Consider the following 21,679-nt stretch of genomic DNA (forward strand, 5'->3'; position numbering starts at 1 on the left):
GGTTTGGTGAGGATGACTGGGATGCATGGTGATCTGCTTGCTGCTGTTTGGTCTTCTGCCTAGAAAAGCATTTTTCAAACTGGAGGACTGGGATTCTGTGGGGTGTGTGCCATCTCCCCTCCAGCTCCCTGTGTCCTGGGCGTTTACAGTGAGCTGAGCCCAGGCTGGGTGGGTAGAGTTACTACTCTCATTGTCAGATGAGATGCCTGGGGCTGAGTCACTTGCCTAGATGCCTGGACCTGGGGCCTCACCACGCTGGCCCCTCTGAGCAAGGGTGACTCAGCTCGAAACCACAGGCAGCAGAGGGCTACCTGGTAGCTCTCCCCCATCCCAGGAGAGGGCACTGCACCTGTCTCTTGGGAATGGTTAGCCCCAGCAAGGGGGGAATCCCATACTCCTCTTTCTTGGGGTTATTAAGCAAGCGGCTTGGACAAGCTGCCTCATGTCCTTCGGTCCTGCTCAGATAAGGGATATGGAGCACCCTTGCATCCCAGAGCTTCGGGTCCTGATAATCTAGCACGAAGGCATTCAGGGTGGGGGAAGCTAGCAGGACAGGGCAGGATTTGGCATGGGTGGGTGAATAGCTCCCCAGTTCTCAGGAAAGCCATTTGTTCCCATACTACCTTCAGGCCCACGGTGGAGCTGTAGTCACAGTTCCACTGGGCATCACCACATGGTACTCAAATAGGGGAAAGGATATGGGCTCTGGGGTCAGAGAACCAGGTCTGAGCCCAGGCTGTGTGCTCCCAGACAAAGCACCCACTCTTCCTACACCTCTGTATCTATGATGGGACCTGAGTACTCCCCTCGGCAGGCTCCGAGGACCCCAAGTGTGAACTCTGCTAAGCCACCCAGTGATTTGGCTTATTAGTCCTAAAGTTGTTCTGTTTATGGCTTTTCCCTTATTTGTCACAAACCCCTTTGGGATGCTGAGGAGGTGTGTGGGCCCTCATCCAGATAATACTCCCGTGCCAAAGCATACACGCGATGTGGAATATACTTTTAGGGGCATCCTGATCTCAGGACTCCCTGGCCAAGAGGAGAGCTAAGGGTTTTTTTGTTTGTTTTGTTTTGTTTTATACATGTGACATAAAATTTCCTTTTTAAACCATTTTATGTGTACAGTTGAATGACATTAAGTACATTCACACAGTTGTACAACCATCACTGCTGTCATCTACAGAGATTTTTCATCTCCCCATGCCCAGGAGAGCCAGTTGGTCCTGCACTGCTCTGTGGTTAGGTTTGCCCCTGTGATGGGAAGGGAAGCTGATGAGTGTAGTCTCACCTTTCCTGCCCAAGGGCTTCCCTGGCACTGAGTTGGTGATGGATTCCGTGGCTGGCCAAAGTGTCTCAGCTCCTTAGCTGCTCTGCAGCCACTTGCCAGGAGCTGATGCGTCCAGTGAGAACCCTGCCCTTCCGGCTGTCCACATACTGTCCTTCTGATAACCCAGGAGTTCTCAGCCTTGGCACTGCTGATCCTTTGGGACAGATACATCTTAGTTGTGGGGGCTGGGCTAGGCATTGCAGGATGTTTAGCAGTATCCCTGGCTTCTACCTGCTAGCTGCCAGTAGCGTGTCCCCACCATTAGTTGTGACAACCAAAAATGTCTTCAGGCATTGCCACATGTCTCCTGGGGGACACAGTGGCCCCCAGTTGAGAGTCACTACACTGCCTGCCTCAGGAATGAGCCCAGAAAGGAAGCTAATATAGCAGGAGTATAGGAATGTGGGTGGGAACGGGGCTGTCTTTGTGGCAGGAGGAACATGGCCATGGACAGACACTGGGCTGCCCCAACTGTGATGACACTGGAGCTCATGCTCCTCAAATTGGACCAGATTTGGGCTCACCCCAGCAGCTGTGGCTCAGGTCGTTTTGGCCTATCAAACATTGGAATCTTACAGAGGTGATGGTAAATAATGAAAAATGACCTTTAGCAACTTGGTTTTCTTTACTTGTCCTTCCTGCCTATTGGCTTCCCTGGCTCTGAGATAGTAACTGGTGAGTGGTTTGGTGGCTGGCCAGGGTTTGGTGGCTGCTTGACTTGGCCCATGCCCCGGGAGCTCTTGCATCTTATGGCCCCCTCCCCATCTAGCTCTGTTTATACCCCAGACCTGGGGCCCTAAAGCTGCATGAGACCCACCTGGGTGTTTAGGGGTCTTAGGGAGCCACCAAGCCAGGTACTGTGTGCCTCACAGAGTATGGCGATCTAAAGCCAGAGGGCAGGCACACCGACAGAGCATGGCAAGGGCGGCCCTATGAGCACATGACGGCCCCTCTGCCCTGGAAAGCCCCCTGCCCAGGACCCCTGCTTGGACTGCAGTATTCAGCTCTAACTCTTGGAATGAAGGCCATCCTTGAGCTCACTCTGAACAGAGCTCTGTTCACTGCCAGAGCTATTTTCAACCTCTGGTTGAAATTCACAGCTTATTTTTAGGCACATTTCATGTTGAAAAGCACAAGCCATTTCCCAGCCCTTCAGAATGAGAATAATGGGTTCCATTTTCCCTCTATTCCTGGCTGAGTTGTGGAGGAGAGAGCTTGGGGCTGTGGCTGGGAGCTTTCTCTGCTTGGAAGGCTGCAGAGGAAGGACTCCAGCCTAATAGCCGGGCTGAGGGTGGCCAGGAAGTCCCACATTCTGCCCTGTGACACACTTAAAGGCTGGAGGAAGTTTGGGGCAGGGGGCTGCTTGCAGGTAGATGAGTGCCTACCGGGGGGGGGGGGGGGGGGCAGGGAGTAGCGGGCGGGGAAGTATCCCCGTGAGCCATCTGCAGCAGGTGCTTGTGCTGCTGTGTTCAAGGGTCTAATGCTTACCTTTGTCCCATGCTGTTGCCCAGGGCTCTGTACTCAGCCACTCAGGTTCTAGCTCCTGCCTGCCCTTAGTGCTTTGGGGCCTGCCCATGAAGCATCAGGGCCGCTGTGTCTTGGCTGACCTTGGATTGGGCCCCTGTTCCCCAAGCCCAGCTCCTGTAGGACTAATTTCTACTGTAGCCGCAGAAGCCTTTTTCAAATCACTTTAATAACAGAGGTGCATTTGTTGCGATTTACTCTTGTTCTCGCCTTTCCTCCAAACACCCGAGAGCCCATCATGAAATGGCGAAGGAAGATTGTAGGGGGCAGGGTGGGAGGGGAAGAATGCAGGATTCCAGGTAATTCAGGAAAACTGAAAACCACTTCCTGAGTTCTCAGGGATGGCTGCCCTCCAGCTCAGACAGTGACCTTGAGTTCTGGGGCCCCTCAAATTCAAATGGGGAGATGCCAGGCCCTCCTTCATGAGATTTCATGAGGTGGTACATGCCAAGCAGGCACTTGGAACCGTGCCTGGCACATGGCAAGTGCTCACCAAGCTTTAGCTATTTTTAAAATGTTCCTCTTCCTCTGTCAGACTGAAAGCAGGATGAACCCCCTTCCCCGGGCGGGATGATTGTGTGTTTAAAACCTGCTGGGATGGGGGGAACAAGGCAGTGATTGGGGTGATTCTAACCAAGATAATTTTCCATGTTGACTCCTCTCTGCAGGTCTTTGTTAGATCCAGTGAGGGTTTTAGACCCTTGCAGGAATCAGTTATGCTTCCTGATGAGAGACCCAAGTCCTCTGTGTTCCTAAATGCAAAAGCAAATCCATGAGGTAGATGGAAACAGGCTTCTTTTCCTCTGCCACCCCCATGGCTCCTTAAAGCAAAGTGGTTGGGACCCCCAGAGCCTCAGTGCTAGAGCTGTCCGTGAGAGGAGGCTAGCTTAGCCAAGAATATCTGACCTGAGAGCTCAGCCTTCCCTGAGAATGGCCTCTTCCTTCTTCCTAGCTCCTCTGGTTCTAAGGATGAAGCCTTAGCCACCTCCTATACCTGTGCTTCCACTCCCACATTTCTGTTTTTGGGAGCCACATAGGGGTGCGCTTGACTTAGAGGTTCTTGGGCTCTGATTCCAGTCTTGGCACTGGCTTTTACCCCGTTTTGAGGATCTGAAGCTCCCAGGTTCTCACGCCAGGCACCTCACCTGAAGAGTCAGAGAGTTGAGGCAGGGGATGGGGTCCATTTCCATCTGCCATATGGATTTCCCTGTTTGGGAGCATAGATGATTGGAGTCTTGATAAGAACACAGATTTCTGGCTGGCATTTGCTTTCATTGGTGGGGAGAAATAATGGATTCAAGGGGATGCTTGGCAGATAGGGCATCGTGGGTGTTTACAATAGAAATAAGCCCCAGATTTTTGTGTCTTAGAAGGGAGCCTCTCATTTCTCCAACTGACCCTGATTCTGGCTCTGAATTTCCCAGGAACTATTAAAAGGGGCTCTTGTCAGCAGGTGAGTCAGAATAGGCCCAGGTACTTTATAGTCTTGGAAGAGGGTTGGTTTCATGGGGTTCAGACTCCTGACAGCCTTTAACGACTTGGTTGGCTTTTTTTTTTTTTTTTTTTTTTGGCAATTTAAGAGCTGTACTGTCCCTGTTTGCTGGTCCCAGATGAAGCTGGAGCCTGGCCTGATGTGGCAAGTCTTGCCTATAACCTCAGGCACTTCATCTTGATTGTTTGTACTCTGATTTCTTCCCACCAGCCTACGGTACATCCTTTGGGTATTTTACCAGCTCACTATGTAAAAGATCATCCTGCAGGGGTGGGGGTAGGGTGGCCACAGTCGTCTTTGCTGACTCTGGGTGGCAGTGGCCCCCGGACAGGATGCTTCACTTCAAACTCAGGTTTCATTTTCCCCGCCTTTATCTGAGTGGAAGTCATGGAAAGTGCCCTGGGTTTCTTAGGTTCAGAGGGAAGACAGAGGAGAATAGAAATAAAGAAGATTCAATGTTACCAAGCTACAATTTCTAAAGGAGGTTCCCGCTGGAGTCTGAGCATCCTTGGACAGTGGCTGGGGAGGGGGTGGTGGTGGTGAGTAACGTGGCTGCGCAGTCTAGGAGCACAAAGATTCCAATGCTTCCTGCCAAGGGGCACCCTGGGCATCAGGCTCTGACCTGTTGTGTCTGCTCCCGAGAAGCAGACCGAATCCTCTCTCCTTTTCCTTCCAGAGGCCACAACTGACTACTGAGAGGTGGGTTAGGGCTGCGACCAGGCACGTGTTAAATAATTACTATGTTTGCTGGTAGGGAGAAGTCACCTTTGGCAGTGTGCAGTGAGGAGACAAGCCTTTTACCATTTCACGGGGGTGGCAATAAGCCTCTTGCAGTGGCTCTCAAACCTTGGTGTATTTCAGAATCACCCTGAGAGCTTATTAAACACAGCTTGCCCCTTCTCCCAGAATGTCTGATTTGGAAAGGAATTTGCAATTTCTAGGTCGCGTCAATGGTCCAGGGACGCACTTTGAGAGTCACCATCTACTGGAAAATAGTCTAGCCAGTTGTGACCATGGCATCCTGGACAAGGATGTAGTGGGGAGAAGAGAGTCTCTGTCCATCTTGGGAAGTTTCTTTGACTCGTACAGACTACAGATTGGGAGAAGCATTTGAAGAATGGGGGTCCCTTTCAGCCCAATTTGGAAAATTATAGTCTACCTCTTTCCGGAAGAGGAAGAGTGGTATGGCTTTGGTTCTGATCTTCAGTCTAGTGTTAAAAAATAAATCCTTGTGCTTCCCTGTGGGTTCTTTGAACCTAGAGGCACCACTGGGCTCTGCTCACAACTAGGCAGGCCAATGTATGGTTTTGTTACCAGGCAGGATGCACTGGCAGGGAGAATGGTATGCAGGAGAGCCCTCCCTGGGCCTCTGCCACTGGTCTTCCTGTCTTGACTCCTATTCCATCTATTAATGCTGCTGCATCAGCCCAGTGACCTGCTCTTGAACCCCCATTCTGTGGGCCACCTGCCTCTTGCATTGTCCACCCTGCCCATGCCTCCTGCCCTGTGGATGTGGGTGCCTATGTCAGCTCCTGTTCTCCAGAGCCTGCTGGGCCTTTAGGGATACTGGAGGGTGAGAGTCTCTGGCCCCCGAGCTTAAAATGACCTGGGTACTTGTGGCTCAACATCTAAGCCCTCAGGTGAAGGTCTTTGCAGAACGTTTTGGGGCAGTGTCTCCAGGTAGCAAGAACAGGACCAAGTCCCAAAACAGCGATAATAGCAATGGCGGCAAGAGGATGGAGCTATAGGAATGGACAGAGGCTGCACATCTTTCTCGGAGTAGCCCCTTGGAGTGGTAGCTTCCTGCCACTGGAAAATGCTCATCCATTTCACAAACAGGTAGGTCCCTATCCAGAGGAGAGTGGCACGATGCTTATAGGAAGGAAGGCCTATTTAATGACTTACATCAATAGGAGGCATGGTTTCAGAAATCCCTGGCAAGGCATGGTAAGACATACACGAGTCATGAAGATGAAAGAACCTGACTCTGGAATCTACACAAGGCCGGGAGGGCCCTCATGTCTGGCCCTCATCTCTGCGTGCTTGGGGACACATCTGGAGCATAAACTTGGGCACACATGCACACACCTTTCAGAGCTCTGTCATCTCATTCAGGGGTCTCATAACTCTGAGGTTTCCCTTTCCCCCTGGCAGCTAAAGCATGGGTTCAAGGTCAGTGGAGGTTCTATACTGCATGTGAGGAAATGAACCCAAATCATGGGACAGTGGATGGTGGGGTCCAGATACTGTGATGCCTTCCTACAAAGCATGCATGACACAGGGCCACTGCTGTGACACTGTCATTTTGCTGACAGTGGTGACAAGCATCTACAGCCCCATCAGGCCATGCTCAGAAGTCTTCTTACAGGGCAGGCAACAGAGACTGTATGGTTGCAGAACAGAGGGTGGGCACCAACTAAGGCTATTGGAATCTGAGGGTCTTCTTTAGTGCTATGCTAGTTTTTCAAACCCAGAAACCTGAAAATGGAAGAAATGAGCCACAAGTGGAAGAGACTAGTTGCTTAAGTCTGACTATGATTCTTTGGGCTGCACTCCCCTGTTGCCCAGTGGAACTAGACTCAGCCATTTCTTTCCAGATGACCTTTCCTCCATGCAGCCCTCCCTGGGAGGCCTGAAGCTTGTGAATTCTTTCCGCCCCACCTACTGGAGCATTCTGCTTGCTGGAGCAGTCCCTCTTTCCTGGAGTCAGTTATTTGCTAGCCTGTTGTCTCCCCGGAGGGCTGGGGCCTTGGTCTCCTTGTGGAGGCCAGCATGTAACTGGCACATAGAATGCTCTGGAACTCAAGAGCTCAGTGAACACATGCCTACAGTCTGTGGGCAGTGTGGGTTGAGACTGTGAGGCAAGAGGCAGGCTCTGGCTCATTCTTTTGGTGGTCCCAGGTTAAATGGAGGAAACCACTTTCTGGCCTGGTTTGTCAGTTTGGGAGCAGGTGCTGTGGGCAGCGACTGGGCCATGGAGGGTCGTAGAATCTGCATATCTGGACTAGAAGTTTCAGTACTTCTCATTTTCAATGGAAAAAAGCCTTTTGCAGCTTATATTTTCCAGATTGGATGGCAGCGCTGGCCCATGTGGTGTAAGGGTGTTAGATAGCGCTTGTGTTTATGTTCTCATTGGTTACCATGGAAAAAATCAGAATAGATGGTTTCCATGGAGATTATCTTAAAATTAGTCTCTTTGACGGTCTGGACATTGCTGCAGGGTTCACAGAATGCTTGTGGTGCCATAGAGGGATTTCTCTGTGGTAATGCCAAAGGCTGGTCTGAACATTCATGGATTCGGACAAATCTACCTTCTGTGCTTGAAAATGCCAGGACACTGGGCTGGAGACATCCTCAACTTCTTCCTGGGGTCCCACTAGCCTGGCCTCAGCTCCACGGCTCAGTTGCCTGGGAGCTTTTTCTTTTTTACTAAATCAAACGAAACAAAAAAACCTTCATGGTGTGGAAAATTTCAAGCTAGGACAAAGTAGAGAGAATAGTATAACAGACCCCCATGTATCTTTCATCTAGCTTCAGCATTTTGCCAATCTATTTTGTTCATTCCTCCCCCTCCCCCCGCCATTTTTTTTAGAAGAGTTGGAGTATTTTTGTTTAATCCCAGATACATTATTTTACCCTAAATAAAGACTTTTCTTGGTTATGTAACTGTAGTGCTCTTGTCACATCCAACAAAATTAATAATCCCTTGCTATCAAATGCCTAGTCCATACTCACATTTTTCCACATCGTGTCAAGAATATGGCTTTGTGCTTTTTGTTCAAATAAGGATGTGGGAGGCTTTGAGAAAACCCACGTCTCCCTTCCCCAGCATGGTTCTGGTGCCTGGAGAGATTGAGCAGTCTTGGCCTAGAGGCGCAGTTGGGCTGGGGGCAGGAGGAGCTTCAAGGTGCCACTTCCCACCATCCTCAGGGATATTTGTATGTGAGCTCCAGGACATCCTTGTCGCAGCCCGGAGATGTGTCAACTAGTGCCGTCTGTCCTGGGGCAGGCATCCGCTGGAGGGCGCTGTCCGTCTTTGCAGCCTGCAGGGGGAGGCAGGGAGAGGTGATGTAACCTTGGTTCACAACAGCTGTACGCAAGTTAATTTTCAGGGAAGGGGAGGCTGAGAGACCCCGTGGGATGCAGCCTCCCTCCACTCCTCCCTGGGGGCAAGGGCTTTGGCCCATAAGAGACCCACTGCCTCTGCGGGGTAGGCAGAGCTAGGCAGAGCTGGTCGTTGTTATCTGTCTTGGCAGGCTTTGCTTGTGTCCTGAGATGCTACACAAAATATGAATTGCCGAGCTTGGGAGTGATGCCCGGGTGTGGTCGGTGCCTCTAACGCTCTCCATTGAACTAAGTGCAAGGAGAGTTTAAAATAGCCAGCCTTTGTTCCCGAGGTTTTAAAAATTCAACCCCAGTAGTTACAATGAGCTGTCTTCAAGTGGATCTATAAATAAACTGCTACTGTTCCTCTTTGTCACCGAGAGCTTCGGCGTCTTCCAGAGACGTCGGCTCTGCCGCTCATCTTCATTAGCCGCCTCTCATCTGTGGGGCAGCTGCAGCCATCAGCAGGCTGGGCTGACAGCGCGGAGTTTGTAATGACAGCAACACGTTCCCTTATAAAAAGCCACATTTTAAAAGCCAAGATTAACTACACAGGGAAAGATGTATCTTCACATTGGAGAAGCCTGGCAGAGAGGTCATCACCATTGATCAAGGTCAACACCCCTGATAATATGTCCTGTCCACATGAGTTCTGCGATGTCAGGTGGCTGGCTTTTGTGACGTTCTTGTCAAAAATGGATACCCTCGATCTGATTATGAGAAAATACTAGACAGAGGGACATTTGACCACACAATTGATCAGACCACTATTCTTCGAAAGTGTCATGGTCATGAAAGACCAGGGAAAACTGAGGAGCTGACCCAGTTTGCAGGAGACCAAGGAGAAATAGCTAAATGCAGCATGAGGTCCTGGTTGGGCTTCTGGAATGGCAGGATCCAAGGATTTTAGTAGAAAAACTGGTGAAGCTCAAATGGGGCCCTTAGTTTAGTTAATGGTATTGTCCCAAGGTTAGCTTCCTGGTCTGATCATTGTGCTGATGGTTATGTAAGATGTGAGCACTGGGGAAGCCTGGGGGAGGGATATATGGAAATTCTCTGTACTATTTTTTGCGACTTTTCTCTAAGTCTAAAATTAGTTCAAAGCAGTCTAATTTTTTAAAAGAAAATCTCCAGTGAGTCCTTGGACTTCATCTCCCTCCCCGGATGCCATGATTCAGGTGTTTGCTGTGGGAGGACAGGTGTTTCTGTCTCGAGGGAGGGGGTAGGTGACCCTAAGGTGCTCAGTCCCCAGCCTGGAGTGGGCCCCTCAGTAACATCTGTGGAACGGGACTGAGCAAGAGCTGGTCCTAGAAGAAACAGGTCATGTTCAGAGGGAATGCTCTCACAGTGGTGCTGCTCACTGCTGTGGAGGATGCAAGTCCACGTTGTCTGCTCATCTGCTTGTCAATAGTATTGTTTGTGCAAGTGCTTCAGAGGTCACATCTGCTCCAGGAGCTCTGGGGCAGACTCAGCAGGGGTTCTCTGGCATGGGTACAGGCTCACAAGGACGATCAGGCCTGCCTTCTCCTGAGGCCTCCTCACCAACCCCCCTTCCTTCTGGTCCCTGTCGCTGACCCCTGGCTCTGCCTTACAGCCCTCTTGGGCCTGTTTCTGGCTGTACTAGGGATGAGGGCCTGGAGGACATCAGCCCCTAAAGGCCTGGGGCACTGTCTTGTTACCTCAGAGCCCCTGCAGGGAGGAGGGCCAGGGACCCCCTCTGTGCCAAGGAAAGTTCTCGCTGCATGATGGCCTGCTTGTTTTCTCACAGCCTCCACTTGTTGGCAGTTGCCAGGTCTTCCTCTCCTGGCTTATCCTTGCTCCTTTCTCCCCACAGCTCCCCTCACTTGGGTATGCCACTGCGGTGAGCCAGATCTGCTCAGCTCCACTGCTCTCTCTGGGGGGCATATTTGGACATTGGAATGACTTTCCAGTTCCTGCTTATCAAGGCAGTCCTTTTCACTTCTTTGAAGACCGGCTTTATACATCAGCCCTCTTGAGTGGGGGGAGATACTTGGAAACTCTCAGAGAGTGTGGCTGGGGGCAGCTGGAGCTTGGCTAGGAATGGAGCCCCGGAGAGGCTATTAGAGCCTGGATATAGAGGCCTCAATCTTGCCTTAAGCCTGGATGAAGAGATGGTGTTCCTTGGTTTGTACATGCCAGGCAGGTCTGTGAGTGACTAACTTGTGATAGGATGCCACCTGCCTCAAAGGGACCGCTCCTTGAGGAGAGAAGACTGTAGGATGAGTGGCCTGGGTTACCTAGTCTCCTGGGTGGGTCCAGCACATGAATCCCTCATCCATTTTAGACCCATCCTTCGACTGCTTCACAATTCTTAGTTCAAAGGACACCCTGGGCAGCCTGGGTGGCTCAGCGGTTTAGCGCCGTCTTCAGCCCAGGACGTGATCCTGGGGATCCGGGATCGAGTCCCACGTCGGGCTCCCTGCATGGAGCCTGCTTCTTCCTCTGCCTGTGTCTCTGCCTCCCTCTCTCTCTGTTTCTCATAAATAAATAAAATATTTAAAAAACAAAAAAACAAAGGACACCCTGTCCTGTTTCCATCAGTGGGAGCCTGGGGTTATGGGGTGGCTCCTAAACCCAAATGTGATCAATTGTCATGGGGCATTTGATTGTGTTCAGAGGCTGCCCTGCTGGCCCCAGGCCCTGAGTCCCTGAGCCTCTTGGCTCCCTCCATCCACACAGATGACCTAGCACCCTGCCTTCCTTGGAAGCTTACTGTGGGGAACACGCAAAGGCACACTGCAATTCATACTCTAGATAAAAGCCAACACAGTACCCAAAGTCCACACTCATACTTAGGCTGGCTTGGAAGAACATTGGCAAGATTGTCGAATAATTAGATGATTTGAAGACACCAGAATTCCTCTTGGGTTCAGGGCTATGTTTAGAACCAGAAGTTTTCTCTCTTGTTGGACTCCAGGCCGGAACTCTAAATTATAGGGCAAACAAGGCTGTTGTATATCTAGTCCACAAATATGTGTGGTGGATATAGGACCAGGTTTCTTTTAGCTCTGATTTGAGAAAACGGCTGTGCCTTTTTTCCACTTGAAGAGCTAGAGAGGAGCATGAGCTCAAGTGAGCTCTGTCCAGTTTTCTGCCCTCCTTGCCAGGATCAGGTTTAGCAAACAGAGGCAGGCAGACATAGACACCCATTAACTTTTCATGAAGGCAAATTGTCAAAGCCAAAGTGCCTGAGGCAAAGACTGTAAGAAACATGTCCATGAATCTCTGCACCCTCACTTAGCAGACTATGCAGTGAGCAGTTGGATAAAAGATTAAGTTGAAAAGATTTAATCACGGTGTGTGTGTCTGTTTCTTCCAGCATTGTGCTCAGTCTTGCTTTAAAAACAGTGATACACTTTGTTTTAAGTGGGCAGTGGCCAGTTGGGCTGCCGTCCAGTTCTGTACAGTCAGGTACCAGTGAGACAGTGCAGATCTTGGACCCAAGTCACCTTCCTCTCCCCTTTCTGGCCCAGAGTCAAGCCATGGACCTGGGTGCTTCTGTCTATGACAGGGATTCAGTTTCCAAAACAGGCCGAGCCGGGGGCAAGGTCCAGTGTTAGAGATTAAAAGAAAAGGAGAAATTTCCACCTTGAGCAGGTGTTAATAATTGACCACTCCACCCCGCAGAGCGGGGCATTCGGTCACATCAGCTCACAGCATCTTTTTGGTAAATCTCCAGCCATTCCTGGCTGCTGGCCAGGTGTGTGCAGACCTTGCTCGCTCATGACTGTCAAGTTGCATAGGGACCCCTGAGTGGTTGGAGCCTGACATTCCATAGACTGGGTGGCCGCTGCCTAGGCAACACTGCCTGGGGACCTCCACTGACGACCAGGGAAATTGTGGCTTTAGAATTGAACTGCACTGAAATGTGAATCTGGTTTTCTGCATCTGGGAACTGTAATCCCCAGACCAGTGGTAGGCCTCATGAGCCTCACCTGGGGTCTTCAGACTGGGGTTTTGCCCATTGGTAATGTCCAATAGAGAGGTAGTGATTTTCACCCAGAGTGCAGCATGGCTGTGATGGGTCGTGTTAAGTGCAGTGTCACGTGAGGGCAAGTGGAGCTTTTAGGATATTTCAGTTGTAGCTGCATCTTTTTTTTACGTCAGGTTTATTAATATACATACATAACAAATATAGATAACAAATAGTAGCATTCACCATTTTATTTAATTTATTCTTTTTATTATTTTTTTTTAATTTATTTTTTTTTGGTGTTCAATTTACTAACATACAGAATAACCCCCCATGCCCGTCACCCATTCACTCCCACCCCCTGCCCTTCTCCCCTTCCACCACCCCTAGTTCGTTTCCCAGAGTTAGCAGTCTTTACGTTCTGTCTCCCTTTCTGATATTTCCCACACATTTCTTCTCCCTTCCCTTATATTCCCTTTCACTATTATTTATATTCCCCAAATGAATGAGAACATATAATGTTTGTCCTTCACCGACTGACTTCACTCAGCATTTTTTTTTTTTTTTTTTAAAGTAAGCTTTACATCCAACATGGGGCTTAAACTCAAGACCCTGAGATTAAGCATCACATGCTCTACTGACTGAGCTGGCCAGGTGCCCCAGCAGTCACCATTTTAAAAATTGTAATGCTTGGGTGCCTGGGTGGCTCAGTTAAGCTTCTAACTCAGTTGTGAGATCGAGCTCAACATTGGGCTCCATGCTTAGCACAGGGTCTGCTTGGGATTCTTTTCCCCCTCCCTCTCCTTCCTCCTCTGCTTCTTTACCTGCTTGTGTTCTCTTTCTCTCAAACAAATAAATAAAATCTTTAAAAAATGAATTGCTCTGTGAGTTTGGACAGACACAGTTAATCACCACCCTGATCAAGGTACAGAATATTTCTATCATCCCAGAAATTCCTTTTTGCCTCTTTATATCAACCTACTCCTTCCACCTCCAGCCTCAGGCAACCACTAATCCACGTTCTGTCACTACAGAGCAGTGTGTATTTTTCAGAATTTGATATAAATGGAATCATGTAGTTATATATTCTTTTTGGTCTGTTGTTTTTCACTTAGCCTAATTCTTTTGAGATTCACCCATGTTGTCACATGGATCAATAGTTCATTTCTTTTTATTGCTGAGTAGTACTCCATCAAAGGGGTATATCAAAGTTTTTTTTATCTGCATGTTGGTGAACATCTAGGTTATTTTCAACTTTCAGCTATTATAAATAAAGCTGCTGTTAACTTTTATGTACTTGTCTTTCTCTCTTTTTAAAGATTTTGTTTATTTGACACAGAGCGAGAGAGGGTGCACGAGTGCGAGCATGAGTGGGATGGGCAGAAGGAGAGGGAGAAGCAGACTCTCCACTGAGCAGGGAGCCCAGCCTGACTTGGGGCTTGATCCCAAGATCCAGGGATCATGACCTGAGCTGAAGACAGACGCTTAACCGACTGAGCCACCCAGGTGCCCCTCTCATTGAGTTTTGAAAGTTCTTATTATTCTGGATGCAAGTCCTTAACAGATATGTGACTTGCAAATATTTTCTCCCAGTCTGTAGTTTGTGTTTTCATTTTCTTGACAGTGTCTTTCAAAGAGCAGTTATGAATTTTGATAAAGTTCATTTTATCAACAGTCATGCTTCTGGTGTCATACCTAAGAAATCTTTGCCTGATCCAAGGTCATAAACATTTTCTCTTATGTTTTAGAAGAAAAGTTTATGTAGATATTATAGTTTAAGATTTTACATTTAGATCTGTGATCCATTTTGAATTCTTTTTATATGTGGTGTGAAGTATGTACCAAAATGCATTTTTTTACATGTGGATATCCAGTTATTCCAGCAACCATCTTTACTAAGTTGTTGTGTGCCTTTGTTAAAAATCAATTGATCAGATATCTGTGGGTATGTTTCTGGACTGTATTTGTTCCATTGATTTGTGTATCTCTCTTTTTACCAGTGCCACACTGTTTCAATTGCTATAGCTTTAGACTAAGTCTTGAAATCAGATAATGTGAATTTTCTAATTTTCTTTAAAATTGTTTTGACTTCTCTAGTTGCTTTGTCTTTTCATATAAATTTTGGAATCAGCTTCTTGTTTTCTATAACTTATTTCAGAGAACTGACATCTTAACAACATTGCGCCTTCAGTAAGTACACAAACATGGTATTCATTGATTATTGGTCTTTGATTTTACTCATCAGTATAGTGTAGTTTTCAACATAAAGATTTTTTGCATTTTTACTCATCAGTGTATTACAGTTTTCAACATACAGATATATTGTTAGATTTTATCTAAGCATTTTGTTGTGTGTTGAATGGTGGCCCCCTACTACCAAATATATCTGTGTCCTGACCCCCAGAACCTACGAATGTGATCTTATTTGGAGAAAAGGGGGTTTTGCCAATAGAATTAAGATAAATCTCAAAATGAAATTATCCTGGATTATTGGCCCTAAATCCGATGACAAGTGTCCTTATAAGAGACACACTGAGAGCAGAAAAGGCCATGTGAAGATGGAGGTAGAGACTGGAGCTATGCAGTCATAAACCATGGAATCCTGGAGCCACCAGAAGCTGGGAGAGGCAAGAAAGAAAGGATTCTCCCTTAGAGCCTCCAGAGGGAAGGGTTCCTTAATTTTGAACTTCTGGCCTCTAAAACTCTGAGAGAATAAATTTCTGTTGTTTTAAGCCACCAAGTGTGACAATCTGTTAGGATAGCTTTAGGAAAATAGCAACATATTTCATGATTTTTGGTGCTATTGAAAAGATAATAGCCAAGGATTTTTGAAAATTTATGAAAGGCATCAAACCAGAGATCCAAAAAGCTCAGAGAAGGGACAAGCAAACTAAATAAAACAAAACTCTACACAAATTACATTCAAGCTTCTGAAAAACCGAAGATTAAGAGAAAATCTTGAAGGTAGAGAAAAGAGACATTACATGCAGCAGATCAAAGGTAAGAATCAGGGGATCCCTGGGTGGGTCAGCGGTTTAGTGCCTGCCTTCAGCCTAGGGTGTGATCCTGGAGTCCTGGGATCAAGTCCCACGTTGGGCTCCCGCATGGAGCCTGCTTCTCCCTCTGCCTGTGTCTTCGCCTCTCTCTCTCTCTCTCTCTCTCACTCTCTCTGTCTCTCTCATAATAAATAAAAATCTTTAAAAAAAAAAAAAGGTAAGAATCACAGAATTCTCATATGAAACTATATAATCCAGAAAACATTGGAATAACATCTTTAAGGTATTAAAAGAAAAAGACTATCAGGACGCCTGGATGGCTCAACGGTTGGGAGTCTGTCTTCGGCCCAGGGTGTTATCCTGGGGTCCCAGGATCGGATCCCGCATTGGGCTCCCTGCATGGAGCCTGCTTCTCTCTCTGCCTGAGGCTCTGCCTGTCTCTGTGTCTCTTATGAATAAATAAAATCAATAAACAAATAAAAGAAAAAGACTGTCAACCCAGAATTCTGTACTTAGCAAAAACATCTCTTAAAAATGAAAGAGAAATAAAGACTTTTTTGCAGACAAAAGCTGAGAGAATTGATGACCATTAAATTTGCTCTATAAAAAATGTTTTCTTTTCTCTCTCTTTTCCTTCTGGGATTCCAGTCACACGTGTTATACAATCTGATATTGTCTCACAGTTAATGGATGCTTTGTTCTGGTTGCCCCCACCCCTTTTTGTGTCAGTTTGAGGAATTGATCAAGATTGAAGAACATTGATTTCCTCAGCTCAGCTGAGTCTACAAATTAGTCCGTCAAAGCCATTCTTCATCTCTGTTACTGCCTTTCCTGTTTCTAGCATTTTCGTGGACTCTTTCTTATAACTTCTGCCTCTCTGGTATTCCCCATCTGTCCATGTGTGTTGGCCACACTTTCCAGTACAACCTCTAACATATTAGTCATAGTTACTTTACATTTTATGTCTGATAGTGCCACCATCAAAGTCTGATTCTGCTGATTGCTTTTTTTTTTTTTTAAGATTTTATTTATTCATGAGAGACACAGTGAGGAGAGAGAGGCAGAGACATAGACAGAGGGAGAAGCAGGCTCCCTGCAGGGATTCCAATGCAGGACTCTATCCCAGGACATTGGGTTCACGACTTGAGCCAAAGGCAGATGCTCAACCACTGAGCCACCCAGGTGCCCCTGCTGATTGCTTTCTCTCTGACAGTGGAGTTTCTTTCCTTGCCTTTTTGTGTGTCTCATCATTTTTGATTGAATGCCATACATCATGGTTAGGACAGTAGAGACAAGTAAATAGTCTTATCAGGAGTTGAGCTGAGTTTAGTCTTACTGTGTTAAGTAAGTGAGTCTTACTCACTTAAGGTGAGGTCTGGGTGTAGGAGGGTTTTTCCTCAGTGTTCCTGCTCCATCCCCAGCTTTCATCCTTCCCAGGCGGGGCGGGGGAGGTACTCAGCCTTTAGAAATTTGTTGGCTTAATTCAGTTCTTCTCACTCACTTATGTGGCTCTCAGTGTCCCTTCCTCCTATGCTTTGCCAGAGGTGAGCTAATGTTCACTTTGGTTTCCGTAGAAGAGTCTGTCTTTCCTTGGATTTCAGGCTGGTTTCTTGCTTCATGACTTCAGTTCTCTGATTTAAGAAAGTTACGATTCCTTTGGGTTGTCGGTCTTTTTTTTTTGTTAGGATGGGGTTTTCCCCAACTCTCTACATCTAGGCAGAGGCTCGTTATCCGTATCTGCATCTTGATGACGTATAAGTGACCGTAGCCAGTCCAGATGGGTTGATTTCTTGTCACAAGGAAGGCCTGCAAGCTGTTTTGTTGTTTGTTTTTTAGTAAATTTATGGGTTGGTGACCCATGTGTTCGAGTGGCTGAGATCAGCCAGATATTTCTGCAGTTTCTACTGTGTGAAAGTGCTGAGCTCCTGGTGGCGTGTGACAGGCCGGTGGCAACAAAGTGAGACAAGCAAAAAATTAACGTACTGTGAGAGCCCAGGATCCCATAGCTGGGTGGGGTGAGAGGGGATACCTACAGATCCTAAGTGAGAGTTCCACGAAGTCAAATAGATTTGTCTTTTCTGAGTTTTTGCCTTTTTCTCTTTGATGTTAAGAGATTTGTATTTGACCAAAGTAAAGCATGTCAGCCTGGTGCAGCTCTGTAGGTATATAGTGTGTGCTGATGTCATTGTGACTTTGCTGGTGCACACTGTCCCTGTGAACCACCAGGCACGGGCCTTAGGGACCCTTTGATGTTGAATGGGCAAAGCACTGATAGCATTTCCCTCTTACATGTTGCTCCCGGTGTTCCGTCACTGTCATTACTCACAGCCCTGTATGTGCGTCCCTTCCCAGTCCTGTTCGTCATCTCCTTATCTCTGCTTATCGCTTGTTTGCCAAGCTCTGGGAAATGCCACATCTCCAGGGTGCTGGAGTGCAGGTGAGTGCTGTGATGCTGTGTAGGGTGGGGCCACTGGCCCTTTGCCTTTGGAAGTTTTCATTACATAGGAATGTCACCATGGTGGGCTGGGCTCTCTGAGGTATCCCGTGTGTGCGAGGGCCTGCTCTGTGTTCAGCTCCATGCCGAGCAGGCATTCCAGGGCAGGCAGGTGGGGGAGTGATGCAAAAAGTGTTAGACGCAGGAGTAAGAGGAGTCGGGCATGTGGAAGCAGAACTGCTGGCCATGTCACCTGTCAGAGGCAGTCTGATGTCAGGGAACTGCCTGTACTTTGGGTTCCGATCCCAGCTCTTGTTTCCTAGTGACTTCGAGCAAGATCTCTAACCTCCCTGAGCCTGCTTCCCCATGTGAAAAATAAAGTTAATAATGCCTGCTCTGAAGGGCCACTATAAGAATTAAATGAAGCAACATGTATAACACTGGCACATGGTAGGTAACAAGGGGACAATAGCCATTGCCAGGCACCTTTATATGCCGGCCTGGTGTTGTGTTAAGTGCTGGAATGTCCACCATTGAGAGCAGACAGGAAGCAGAAAAGGGTCATGTCCTAGGGAAGCTAAGACGAGGACCAGCCAGTGCGGCCAGAGGAATAGCCCGGGGCAGGCAGGACCCTGGGCCTGTGAGTGAGGCCTGAGGCTGGGGCCCTTCGGCAGGTCACCTGCTTCCTGAGCCTCTGTCTCCTTTGTTGTAAAATGGACACAGCCCATGAGAGCTTGGAGTAGGTGGGAGGACGTGGCAGCCCCTGCGGCCCTGTCCTCCAGAGGCTGCCTCCCTGGCTTGGCACATGGCTGCTGTCCTCAGTGCACCTTTGGAGCTGGGTTCCTGTTGCAAGTCAGTGGTGCTCCCCTGCCCACCCCCCCCAACTCCTCATCATCACTGTGCTTCCAGAGACTCAGCTCAGCACTGTCAGTTTCTGGGCCATTTTTCAGAAACACTCAGAATTTCCATTCCGTCGTTCCCAGGCAGCAGGCAGCACCCGTCTGGCCACTCCTTGAGGATGCTGGCTGTCAGGACAGAGGGCTGCCTGGCTCCCACCCTCCCTCCTGAGGCCTTTCCTCAGGGAGCAATGGCAACTCACGATCCATAAGAAGAGTGTGCATGTCTGGAAGGTGGTGGTGGTGGGGGGTGGTTGTCCTTCGGAAGCATCAGGCCCGGGGCTGGAGCTGCTTCTCAAGAAAGGCCTGCTGGTGATGTCAGAGAGGTGCTTTCACAGCCCAGCCCTCTGAGGGGCAGGCCCAGTCATCACCCCCATCTAGCAGGTGAGGAAGTAGAGGCCGAGGGCCACCTCACCAACCATGCTGGAGCTTGGATGTTGGCCAAGGCCTGTCTGAATCCCTCCCCGTCACCGCTGTACTCTGCTGTGTCTCCTGACATTACTGCCTGGGGCTGGGGGCTGCTGGGGTGAGGTGAGGGCTGCTCAAGGCTTCTGAAACATTTCCTTTCAGGGTGGACTCCTAAGCATTGGGGTCTGAAACTGTGCGCTGGTCATTGTTAACAACAACCAATGTTGTGGTTGAACGGCCTTTGTACCTCTTATTATAATTACATGATACCCTTGAGCAGTAACCATTGGGAACTTTTGAAAAAAAATGAAGGTTTATTGCTAACAGGACCTAGATATAAAACAGCACATGTGAAGCCACACAGCAAAGATGAGGGTAGAGGGTAGAGAGAGGGAGCGCCTGGGGTTCTACTTTATTTGGGATTGAGGGTAGAGACTTAGGGATTTTAAGGGCTCACTCTTTACTAGTGAATTTTAAACATAAGTGAGAATTGAAGGAAAAGCCACGTGGCCATATAGTTAATTATCAAAATCTACCCAGATCTCAGAAACAAAAGAGCTGGGAGGTGGCCCAGCTCTTTATCTGGTCATGGGCTGGCAACGTGCTGGCAACGTGTTTATTCAAGATAGCCCTCTGCAAGTGGATGCCTCTTGTAAGTGGATGCCTGGGCAGTCAAGAAGTCAAGCACTTGCATTACAAAACAGTAGAAAAACCCCACAACTCTCAGGGCTTACACTTAGGGAAGTGCATTGATTCCTGGAGGACAGGAGCTGGGCCCTGGTAGACTAAGGTCTCACAGAGTGGCTGCAGCACCACCGCAGACACACCAACGATGGGCTTGCGCACATGGCACTGCTCCTGTTTTCAAGAATACTCCACTAGCTTTGGGTCTCACATTCAAATTCTCTTTAACCGCCAGAGCCTGTGTTTTCCCGGGTTCAAATGGACATGCACTGGAAAGTTTGCTATCTGTGAAACTAGGACACTCTCCAAATAAAGGAAAATAGGCAGTAGAGACCATGTGCCAAACTGCCCTCCTTGGCTGGTTGGGAATCTTCTCCTGGGCTGATTCTTTTCAAGGACTCTGATGCCCGCCCAGGTGAGCATGTCCAGGGCGGAGCATCTTCCTAGGGCTAGGCCACTGTGAGTTCATCCAGGATGGGTGAACTCAGATGGGCCCACTCAGAGATGCAAGCCGACTGCTGCTGGCAGGTGTGCAGGCATCCTATAGGTGAGAGCCCCAGTCACAGCCAGTATACTCTACTGGCTGGATGAGGTAGCCTTGGTTCTGTGGCACATGGGTAGTTGGCAAGTGTTGAGCCCAGTGATGTCCCAGATTCAGAAGGGAGAGGGGTGATAGGTGGAGGCAGGAGACAGGGAGAGGGACACAGACACATGGACAGGCAGTGGGCCCTGTGGTCAGGCTGGTATTGGTTCATCCCACTTGTGTGCTGGCCCTGGATATATAGTGGCTAGAGGAGCAGGGCAGGGGTGGGGCGGGCCCAGGTGTGTGGGAACACAGAGCTGCTGCTGACCATGAGTTCAGGGTTGCAGAGCAGGTGGAGGATAGGATGCTGGGACAGAGGAGAGGAAGGGTGGATGAGGGCCTTCTGATAGGGAGGCCCTTGGGAACTGGGCAGGAGGGTGCAGAGCAGAAGGGGAGCTGTGGAAGGAGGTAGGCTGGAGCCGGATGTCTTGTCAAGGGGCTTGAGTTTTCTCCCAGAGGCGGTGGCGATCCCTGGAGGACTGGCAAGGCCAGGGAGTGACGTGGTAACCTTTGGAATGTCTGTCTGTGAGGTCGTGGTTTAAAACCCTAAGCCCCAAGTGTGGCTGCCTTTAAGGGTAACCGGGACTTTGGGGCCGGCCTAGAATGTGAACCTCATTTGTACAGGGAGCAAGTCCACAGAGGAATTGGAGGCTCCAAGACCAAAACTGAGGCGTCTGCCAACTGTGTCCTTGGGAACCGGGTGGCTCTGGGAACCCACCTTGCTGAACACATGCACAGTGTTCAGGTTAGGAGAAGGTTAGGAGAAGCATTCATCTATATGTAGAATGGTGCCTGAATTGGGGGGGAGGGGTGTCACATGTTAGAATGAGGTGAATCCCCTTAGGAAATCACTTGTGCTCAGTGGTTGTGGATGAGTGTTTTGGGGGCATGTGGCAGAGGTTAGGCTGGCTTTGGCATTTGAGAGCTGAAACACCTTAGGCAGGAACACTGATCCCTCACATTCTGGAATGCAGCAGCAGCCCAGGGTGCCTGACCCGTGGATTCTGACTCCCACCAGCCATCTGGATGTTCACATACAATGCTGGTTTTCCCAGGGATTCTGCACTAGGGCAGGGTTGAACGTTCCCCCCAGTTCTAGGCCATCCCCATGCTGGGGGTGGGGAATTGGCATTGAGCTCACCAGGAAAGGGGGTGACTTCAGGGTCTCCAGACTCTCAGAGGCCTACCAGAGGGTGCAGGCTGCATGAAGAGCCCGCAGCTGGCCTGGCCTTGGCCTCCCAGATGGCCTCCAGGAACCAGCGGAGGGCACTCACCCACCCGCCTGCACCTCCCTTCC

General features: G+C 48.9%; 1 protein-coding gene across 12 annotated transcripts in view; it reads left to right on the plus strand.

The window, feature by feature from the left end:
- The window catches only part of POC1A (POC1 centriolar protein A), a 67,372-nt gene that overhangs the window by 26,510 nt on the left and 19,183 nt on the right, over nucleotides 1-21,679 (plus strand). The window contains exon 10 of one of the 12 annotated variants that reach the window (XM_077858683.1): nucleotides 13,721-14,513. The exons of 10 other annotated variants lie outside the window; for them this stretch is intronic. In XM_077858683.1, the coding sequence (XP_077714809.1) occupies nucleotides 13,721-13,846 (126 nt within the window). In that variant the 3' untranslated portion in view covers nucleotides 13,847-14,513. Of the gene's footprint in view, nucleotides 1-13,700; nucleotides 14,514-21,679 lie in introns of those variants that run through there. One more of the 12 variants, XM_077858685.1, reaches the window with a different exon arrangement.

The sequence above is a fragment of the Canis aureus genome, chromosome 19 (genome assembly GCF_053574225.1).
Source record: "Canis aureus isolate CA01 chromosome 19, VMU_Caureus_v.1.0, whole genome shotgun sequence".
Lineage (NCBI taxonomy): Eukaryota > Metazoa > Chordata > Mammalia > Carnivora > Canidae > Canis > Canis aureus.